Source organism: Hibiscus syriacus, unplaced genomic scaffold, assembly GCF_006381635.1.
Source record: "Hibiscus syriacus cultivar Baekdansim isolate YM2019G1 unplaced genomic scaffold, ASM638163v2 tig00113124_pilon, whole genome shotgun sequence".
NCBI lineage: Eukaryota > Viridiplantae > Streptophyta > Magnoliopsida > Malvales > Malvaceae > Hibiscus > Hibiscus syriacus.
Genome location: NW_024063444.1, coordinates 2,082,729 through 2,092,918, shown reverse-complemented (window position 1 = coordinate 2,092,918; position 10,190 = coordinate 2,082,729). Strand labels below are relative to the sequence as shown.

Sequence of the window (10,190 nt, the reverse complement as noted above, 5' to 3'; positions counted from 1 at the left end):
TCTTCGGCCTGATCTGTGGACATGGACTTCTGTGAAAGAGATTAAGTTAAGATCATAAAAATTTATATCTATAAAATAAAAATTACTTAATACTGACTAAACCGGGCGTTTGGTCTAGTGGTATGATTTTCGCTTTGGGTGCGAGAGGTCCCGAGTTCGATTCTCGGAACGCCCCCGATATTTTTTTACCCTTTTAAATTTGATGACATCCTTGGTTGCTGACGAAAATGCTTGGCCTGCTGCTCTATCTGACATTCGGCATTGCATTTGAATTCTCTTGCCAATGATCATATAAAGCTTAATTTTAAAATAAGTGTATAAATTATTGTGATTTTCACGAATAGGTGTTTAAATTATTTTTTTAAATAATTTTGGTGTCTAACGTTTGTAACATTATCATTTTAAGTGTTCGGGCCGTAAACGCCCTTAATTTCCTTCGTTAAGTGAAATGTGTCTCATTCTGATAATTTTAAAATTTTTATTTAAAAATTAAAATTATATATTAAAAACAAAAATTTTGAAATAGTCTCAAAACTTTGAAATCCTTCATTTCAACCCTAAACTCACATCGACCGCCTCCCATTGTTGTCGACGAAGCTCCACCCGACCTCACCTCTCTCCGTCGATAATACCCCTATGAAATTACAACCAATCGATGACCAATTGACATTTTGTACCGTGTGAACCCTAGGATGAAAAGCGCGGTCACATGCGATTCCATCAACCAATCAATGACAAATACATATGATGATAGCAGGGACTACGTCGATGGCAATGGCCGTGGCTGGAAAGGGTGACGATGGTGGTGGAAGGTTAGGGTTATGGATTTAGGAATTTTTTTATGAATTTGGTTTTTTTTTTGTAATTTAAGAGAGATTAGATTTTTTAAATGAACATAATAATATTTTTAATTTAAAAAATCAAAATTACCATAATGTGACATATGTCAATTAACGGAAAAAACTAATGGCGTTACGATCCAGACACATAAAGTTTTAACGTTTGTAAATTAGACACCAAGATCATTCAAAAATAGTTTAAGCACCTGAAAACGCTATAATTTAGACACTTATTTTATAATTAACCTTAAAAATAAAGGCAAATCAAACCTAAAACCACTTAATTATGGATTAATTATAAATTGTTAGAATACATTAGGAAATAAGATAAAATTAACTTAAATTTCTTTTTGAATAATTTTATAAAATATTTAATCGATTAACTCACAACATTAATTCAATTTCTTTTTATATTTAATATAAATGCCAAAATTTTATAACTACATAACAACTTAATTCGATAAAATAGTAAACAAAATTACTAAATCAAAATAAAAAACTAAATATTTTACAGAAAAATGAACGCACACAGAAGGGTTCACGTTGGCTTATCAGTTGAAAACAATTTTTCAGTTTTTATTTTTATTGAAAGAAATGATAAAGAAATGACAAGAAACGAGGAATAATACCAAAACATACGTACAGAGAGTGGTTATCTAATTCCCTCGTGAATGGTGCAAAAATGCGTTGGAATAATACCAAATTCACGTTTCCAGTCATCTATTCCGATGAATCAAGATTAGTACAAACTAGGCTTGGATTGGACTATGACCCATCGCTCGAATTTAGAGATGGACATATGATTTTATGATAAAATATGATTTTAAAAAATCTTAGGAGTGCATAAATATATTATCAAAAATGCTTAATTTATATAGAAATTTGAAATTATCAGAGTATAACCGTCCTCGCTAACCCCCAATCCATCCCCTCTTGAATCACTACTCATAAAAGTTAGATTTCTAAATCATTTTACCTAAGTTTGATCGGATCCGTTCGATACTCTAATTTAGCGTCTAATTTTTTTAAAAAGAAAATAGGTTACTATTTATATATTTTTCGACATATAAGATCAAATAATACAGATGCGGAATTAGGGATGGATAGGGTCGGGTTTCGGTCAATCAGATCCGACCCGAAAAATATACACCCTCCACACGATCCGAACTCGACCCGACTTTTTGAGATAAAATACAAATCCGATCCAACCCGAAATAATATATTTATTAAAAAAATATTTTTTGGGTGGGGTTGGATTGTGTTTTTTTTTCACCATAAATCCGAACATAACTTATAAAAAACCCGACCTGAACCTATTTTTTTTATTAAAAAAACCGACCCGATCCGAACATATCAGTTCAGATTTGGTCCCGTGCCCATCCTACACGGAACATGAAAAAATAATTCGAACTCCGATCTTAAATCGGTGCTTATCTCGCAACTCGGGGTTGCTATTGTGCATGTTTTTTTAGTCAATGCACGTCTTATTTTGGTCTGTTTCTAGTGACTGTTAGGTGGTTAGCAACTGTGATGGTTTATCCTATTGAACAACACAAGAGATGACATCTTAGGTTATCTAAGAATACCAATGGGCCTCTATCGTTAGTATAGGATTTAGGGTCTACAGTATTATGACATAGGAAGGAATTAAGGGAGTTAAAGGCTTAGGGTTCATTCACTTATTGTAATAATTTAAAGAGAATCCATTTTTTTTTGCGAGTTTTCACTTTGAGATTGCTATTGATTAGACATTCTGCAATGAATTTAGTTGTTGAGATTGTTTACTTACCTTTGTTTAATGCTATTAATGTTTTATAAAGAATTCTAATGTTTTATATATATTTGATTCATAAAATATAATTACATCATAATTTTGCATGTCATTCATTATTGTATTTATACAATTTTATAAATTTTAAATTTTAAATAATATTGAGTGTAATTATCTATGTAATTACATCAATTCTCAATCACCCCTAGCAAATAAAAAAAAAGTTTAGAACCTCGAATTATACTGAATTCAATAAGTCCTACAAATTAAAATTATTATCGAATCAATCACATTATATAAATACACTTAAATTAAATTGCAAGATAACTTTATAAATAAGTTCTAAAATATATAAATATAAATATTATTTGAACCCATAATATTTACTTATGAATATGATTTTTTTCTTAATATTTTTAATATAAAATTAATATTTTAAAATCTTAAAAAGTATAATAATATAAAATTTATCTATTTTTTCACCGACTTCATTATCATAATTATATACAAACAAAAATCAAAATCAAAACTTGATATTGATATTGATAATCCTCACCTTATAATAAAGAATTTAACTATTTCACATTGGTGTCATTTAGGGGTGTTTATTGTTCGGTTAAAACTGAATTAACTGACCGAATCAAAATTTTGGTCGGTTACTCGATTGGTTAATTTTGGGTTCGGTTGGTTAACAGTTAATGGTTTTTTTCAAATTTTAATTTCGGTTAATTCGGTTCGAAATCGTTTAATTAACCGAAATTATTAAATATTTAGTATATTATATATATATATTGTTTAGCTTTAGGGTTGTTTGAGCTTAGTTATTACCAAATTAACTGACCAAATTAACCAAATAAATCAAAAAATATTTAATATTTAATATTTAATATTTAATATATAATATTTATAAATTTCGGTTAATTTGGTTAATTCAATCTCATTAACGGTTAATGGAGAAAAGAACTCGGTTAATGAAATTTGGGTAATTGAGTTCGATCGGTTAACCGAATTACCCGTTTGAACACCTTTAATATCATTTTGTGCATTTTTTCAATACTTTTGGTTGTTATATTTGTTTTACCTCACAATGTCATTTCGAATATATTTTTTTATTAAACTGTAAATTAGATATTGTCTTGATAAAAAAATCGGTAGAAATATATTAAAATTCGGTACTTAAAAGTTTTTAAACCACTCACTTATAAACTCGGTGGTGGTGGTGGTTGGTATTTTTAGTTATGTTTTCTTGTATTTACTATAATAATACTCTTGACTATTTCTCTAGTAAAATATATCATGCTTATCGGTATTTTTGGATATTCGGTGCAGGTTTTTATTTGGTTTTCTTCTTAGTTTTTTATTTTACCTGAACACATGGTTGTTGCTTTCCCGATGTATGATTCCTTTGTTCGCGTTTTCAATATGGTTCGTTGATTATCGCAGAAAGGTGCCGGATGAGATTGATGTTAAGGGGAGATCGCTTTTTCTATTGGTCATTTTGGTTCTTCTTCAAGTTTCTCTCCTTCATGTTTGATACTCGGAGCCGTTGGTGTGTTCAGTTTTTGATGTCGTTGCTTTACTTGTTAATGATTTTATTTATATCTATCTCTACGTGATCATTGTTATATGTTATTTCGAAAGTCGCGAATGTATTTATTCCGTCTATATTTAACAAGACGTTTGTTAATACGGCTTGGATAAACAAAATTCCATGTTTATGTTTAAAAAAAATTAAGATCATGAATGATAAATAATATAACGTCATGCATGCGCTGTTTCACTTCGTGGATGATTTTCTTTCTAGAAAACCACGTTTATGCAATTTTAAATATTTACCTTCTAGATCTGACAAAAACCTGATTCTTGGTTTGATTTTAATGACTGCTAATCATCATATATTAAATAATATATATTTTCTTAATATTCGAGAAAGCTGGACTTTAATACTTAAAAAAGTTATTTATTTCCCTCTTGGATCTAATTGTTTTACAATGATTGATAAATAAATTCAATTTTCATTTGATAATATTTAAAATGAAATTGATATCCAATCTCATGAAAAAGAAGAGAAAATACTTAAGTTTAAAGGTGTGGATTTTAAAAGGTTTGTGTTTAATGTATTATGTTTGGGATCAATTTGATAAAAGATAATCTTGAAGGTAAAAAATGTAATAAAAATTTAAGGCTAAAATGGTCAAATTGATAAAGTTAAGTGTCAAAGATGTTATTCTACTTTAAAAATAAATAAATAAATTACCTTTGCTTCTTATTGGAGAGTATAAATATATTCACAGGCTTCTGAAAACACTTCAAATCTTGAATTCGGATTTTGGTTAGCTTTGTTTTTCGGCGCATTAAAATGCAGAACGATAGCTCCGATTTGTCGTTTTGTCCTAGCTTTAACAGCTATTCCTCCGGTAACAATCTCGTTGATATCGCCGCCACGGTTAGCCGAGAAAGCGCCGGCGCTTTGGATGGTGAGGAGTTCGAGTTCTCTATTAGCCTCGAGGAGAGTCCCGAAGCGTCGTCGTTTCCGATCTTCAATCGCGATCTCTTGTCGAACGGAGAGGAGGAAGGTAAAGACGATGAGGTGAAAGAGGCTGTTCGGATTCCTTTGAGGAATCTGTTCATCAGTGATGGAGATCTTCCGTCGTCGTCGTCGTCGGAGGCGGACGAACTGGAAGGAGTTCCAGCTGAGACGTTTTGTGTTTGGAAACCCAAACAATCGCCGATGCCATCGCCGAACAGGTGTACGAAGAGCAAATCCACTGGATCATCATCTTCGAGACGGTGGCGTTTAATAAAAGATTTGCTTAAGAGAAGCAACAGCGACAGCAAATTCTCGGGTTTATCGTCTTTGTTTTTGAATTTTGATCATAATAAGAGTACGACAGAGAAAAAACAAGAAGAAAAAACAAATGAGAAAACAGCCGCGACGGCGGCGAAGAAGCAATGCAATGGCGAAGTAACGGCGACAAAGATGAAGAGAGTCGAGAAAGCGTCGGCGCACGAAGTTTTTTACCTGAGAAATAAGGCGTTAAGGGAAGGAGACAAACGGCGGTCATACTTGCCGTACCGGAGGGACTTAGTTGGATTTTTTCCCTAATATTCATGGTTTAGGTCGAAAGTTTTTTTTCTTAGTGAATATATATATAATATATATTTGTAGGCAAAAAAATAGATAATTGGAATATACATAGCCAGGAAAATTACTTAACGTTTTCTATTTTTTACTTTTATTATTATTTTTAATAATATTTTTTTGGGAATTGATTGTAAACCATTTTTTATGCAATGTTTAAGAATTATCCAAATTTTCAAATCCAAAAAAATAATATTACTCAAAGTTATATTATTTTTAATGTTATAATAATAAAATTACAATTAAGACTTAGGCAGCGGAGACAATCAATTTTTTTTAGCCCTTTATTGGCTTGTAATTAATTAGGAAGTTTGATATTGTTATCTTAGTTTATACTAACATGTTTCACATGTTTTGATATTTTCTTTCAGATTTAATGATTTTTTTTAAATAATATATGTTTATAATTTATTTTTGAGTTTCTTAATAAAAGAATATTACATAAACATACTAATACATCTCAATTACACCGTATAAATAAGTTTGTTTTGAATCATAATATTTAGAATAAAAAAATATTTATTTTCCATTTTTAATAATATTTAGAAATATATTAAATTCCTATCAGGTACTTTCAATAATATTAACCTAGTTCAGTTATTATATTTCAATTAGTATTTAGGCGTTATATGTTATATAAATTTTAACATACTGATTTTTTTTATTGTAAGATTATGTTTTATATAGTTTTTTTTTTTTATAAATTCATGTCATGTAGCCATATATATTTCAGAAATTGCCAAATCTACTAGATTTTGTTAGAATGATTTTTAGTATCTCCATTTCAATTAAAATTAAGCTTTTAATTATTAATCAAGGAGATGATCTTGATCGCTAATTAAGATGAGTCCAATTGTTTATATTCAATACTAGAAACCTATATCTATCTATTAAAGCTTAAAATATTCTAAGATGAATTTAATTTATTAAATTTTAAGCAAAGCCATCATCTAGAACCTGTTACTTTGGTTAATAAAAAGGCTTAATACCAAAATAAGTGCCCAAACTATACTTAAATTCTCGAATAGGTTCTTAAACTATTTTTTTGACTCATCCAGGTGCCTAACGTTATAAACGTTACTCATTTAGGTGCTCGGGCCGTCAATGGTGTTAATTCCCCGTTAAGTGACACGTGTCACAATATGGTGATTTTGAATTTTTTTTTTACAAAATATTATTATATTTATAAAAAAAAAAACCCTAATTTCTCTTAAATTATAAAAAAGCCCCAAAATACCTAAAATCCCGAAATCCTTAACACACCACTGCCCCTAGTCATATGTCGTCGTAGTTCCCGTCGATTAGCCGTCTAGATCACGTGAGATCGTGATTTTCATCCTAGGATTCGCTAGGTATAAAACATCAATTCGCCGTTGATTTTTTTTTTAATTTTAAATAAAATTTTTAAAATCACCATATTGTGACACTTGTCACTTAACGGGGAAATTAACGTCGTTGACGGCTCGAGAACCTAAATGAATAATGTTTATAACGTTAGGCACCTGGATGAGTCAAAAAATAGTGTAGGCACCTATTCGAGAAGTTAGATAGAGTTTGAGCACTTATTTTGGTATTAAGCCTTAAAAACTATTACTGCAGCTTGGAGATATAATACCAATTTTGGGGGTGATAATTATAGATCATGACACTTGAAAAAATTAATAAATAGTAGACGCCATGTGGTTAGGTCAAGGCACAGTTTTGAAATAAAATTACTAATGTGAAAATAAATAAATTAAATTATTTTCATAGTGATAACTTAATCGAAAAACAACATAATCTTTTTTAAAGTGAAGAACATAATTATTTTCAAAAATATATTTCATCATATGTTTTTAATTTTAAATAATTTTAATATTGACCTATACTTGCTTAGCAAGTCGCATGACTGCCATTTACTATAATATCATTGTTTTACGTATACTAAAGTTACGTTGTTTCGGGAAGTTAGATTAAATACTTTAATGCAACATGCACATAATGTATCCTAAGGAAACATGCATAGTTTGTTAATGGTTAGTTATTGACATAAGTTCTAATTAGAAAGGATAAAATATATCATTCCCCACTGAATTTTCAAATTTTTAATTTACACAATGAACTTTTAAATTGATCATGTTTTTATCATTTTGAATTATTTTATTATTATTATTATTGTATGATATAACATTTTTAATATTATTTAATATAAAATAAAAATAGAAGGTGGTCGGCCGCAAACGTCAGTTACTGTCGACCTCTGTAGATGGTGGTCGTTTGGTCCCAAATTTCATGGGTGGGTTTGCCTCAACACCATAAGTCCGAATATGGTGGTTGTTTCACCAGAAAATATCCCAAAACCCGTGAATTTTGAATGGAATATTTTAGCTTTCTCACTTTTGATCTCCAATTCGTAGACTTTAGAGCAAGTTCCGACAAAATGGAGGTCGAATTCAGACCTAGGGTGTCGAGGGAAGCGACCCATGAAATTTGATACAAAACGACTACCATATACGACGGTCGATAGTGACCAGTGGTGGCGTCCGATCATCTTCTATTTTTATTTTATATTTAAAATTATTTGTATATTAAATATAATAAAAAAATCCATGTTATATGAAAATAATAATAAAATAATTTAGAGTGATCAAAATAGGAGGAATTCTAAAGTTCGGTGAGTAAATTAAAAAAATTGAAAGTACATTAAGTAAAATAGGAGAGAGAGTACAATTGAGTGAGGAATGATGTAATTTACCCAATTAAAAATTAAGTTCGATTTTATTATAATTTTATTGCTTAAAGATTATTTTATGATTAATTTTATTTATTAAGATTTTTTTAATAAGGATTCGTGGTGATCTAATATTTGACTTTATATTTAAAGAGTATGTCTTAATATTTAGAATTATGAGAAATAATTATTTTGGAGGGATATATATAATCTATACAATCTTTTGGTTTTATGTTACAAATATGAATTTTGTAAGGATGTTGATAGAGTGATTTGAGATACTTCGAGTTTTTGTATAGATACTAGATTTTATAATACACGAGATATTATGTATTTGCATCATTTGTGATCTATATGTGTATAGTGAATTATTATTATTCTCATTCGTAGCGGTAAGCATGATTGAATCAGGATAAATCTCATCTCATACATATGTCTTATTTTATGTTGATATCGCTTTGAATATTTTCATGCTCCTAATTAAATTTCTAGCAAATGATATCATGAGCCATAATTCAAGTTATGAAATTTCAGATGAATTTACTATTGTGGATTTGATTAGTGATATTGGAAACATGCAAGAGGAGTTTTGCTACAATGAATTTTTGGTTATAGGAGAGTAATTCTCAATGAATCAACAATACTTCAATGAATATTACATAAAATAAAGAGTATGTCTTAACCTTTAAAATTATAAAAAAAAATTATTTTGTTGAGATATAATCTTTTTGGAGTTTATGGTGCATATATGAGTTTTTGTATAGATAACGAGAGATTGATTTGAAATACTTCGAGTTTTGATATAGATATGAAATCTTAGGACATATGAGATATCATGTATTTGTATCATTCATGATCTCTTTAGTTATAGTGAATTATTATTTTTATTTTATATTGATCTCGTTTTGATTATTTTTCTACTACTAGATTTCTAACATTATGTACTATTGACAAAACCACACATAAATATAATAAATAATAATTATATGTTGTTTATTATTATAAAATATAATAAATGAGCATAAGTTTTAGGATACGTTTAGTCTATAGATTAGTAATTGTGCAATTATTTATAGTGGAAAGTGCAACCATAATGTTTTAAAATTTTGTAGGTTTTAGTATCGTTTTTCATAGATCAGATTAATTTTTTCTTCTTCGATTTTCTTTAGTTGGTGGCAACATCAATTTTAATGTTGGTTGTCGACCGCTGGTTTTCTTTTCTCTTTATTTTTTCTCTTTGTTTTTTTTTTAATAAGAATAATTATGTATGTGTTGCACGTTTATCTCTACCTTTATGGTACGTTTATCTATGCTTTTGTGGCATGTTTTGCATTTTTTTCTCGGTCGTTTTTCCGTTCTTTTATTTATGTTTTCTCATGATTGGATTTGACGACGTCACGACTGATCAAGATGACACTTATTTGAAATCTTGTTGATCTTCCCTGCTATGGACCTTTAGATTGAATTTGGATGCGTGATTTTGTGTTTGTGGATAGTTTTTCAAGACGCTCGACTCTGATATGCAGTTCTTGGTGGTTTTTCAATAGCTTAACTCCCTTTTGTGGTTCATTTGCCGATACTTTATTCATATATATTTTTGTTCAAGTCTCTTGGTTGGATTTTTAACTTTTTCCATGTATGATCCTTATATGATCTAAAGTGACTAATTTTAATGTTATAAGAAAAATCTAAATTATAAATTTAGTTTACGATTATAATTGTAAACTT

General features: G+C 29.2%; 1 protein-coding gene and 1 non-coding gene across 2 annotated transcripts; both read left to right on the top strand.

Annotated features, from left to right (window-relative positions):
- The first annotated feature begins 103 nt into the window (after positions 1 to 103).
- TRNAP-UGG lies at positions 104 to 175 on the top strand. The gene has a single exon. It is a non-coding gene; the product is annotated as a tRNA-Pro (tRNA).
- Positions 176 to 4,918: 4,743 nt separating this feature from the next.
- LOC120185554 lies at positions 4,919 to 5,744 on the top strand. Its single transcript, XM_039189736.1, has one exon. The coding sequence runs from the start codon at positions 4,970 to 4,972 to the stop codon at positions 5,714 to 5,716; it is 747 nt and encodes a 248-aa protein (XP_039045667.1). The 5' UTR covers positions 4,919 to 4,969; the 3' UTR covers positions 5,717 to 5,744.
- The last annotated feature ends 4,446 nt before the right edge of the window (positions 5,745 to 10,190 follow it).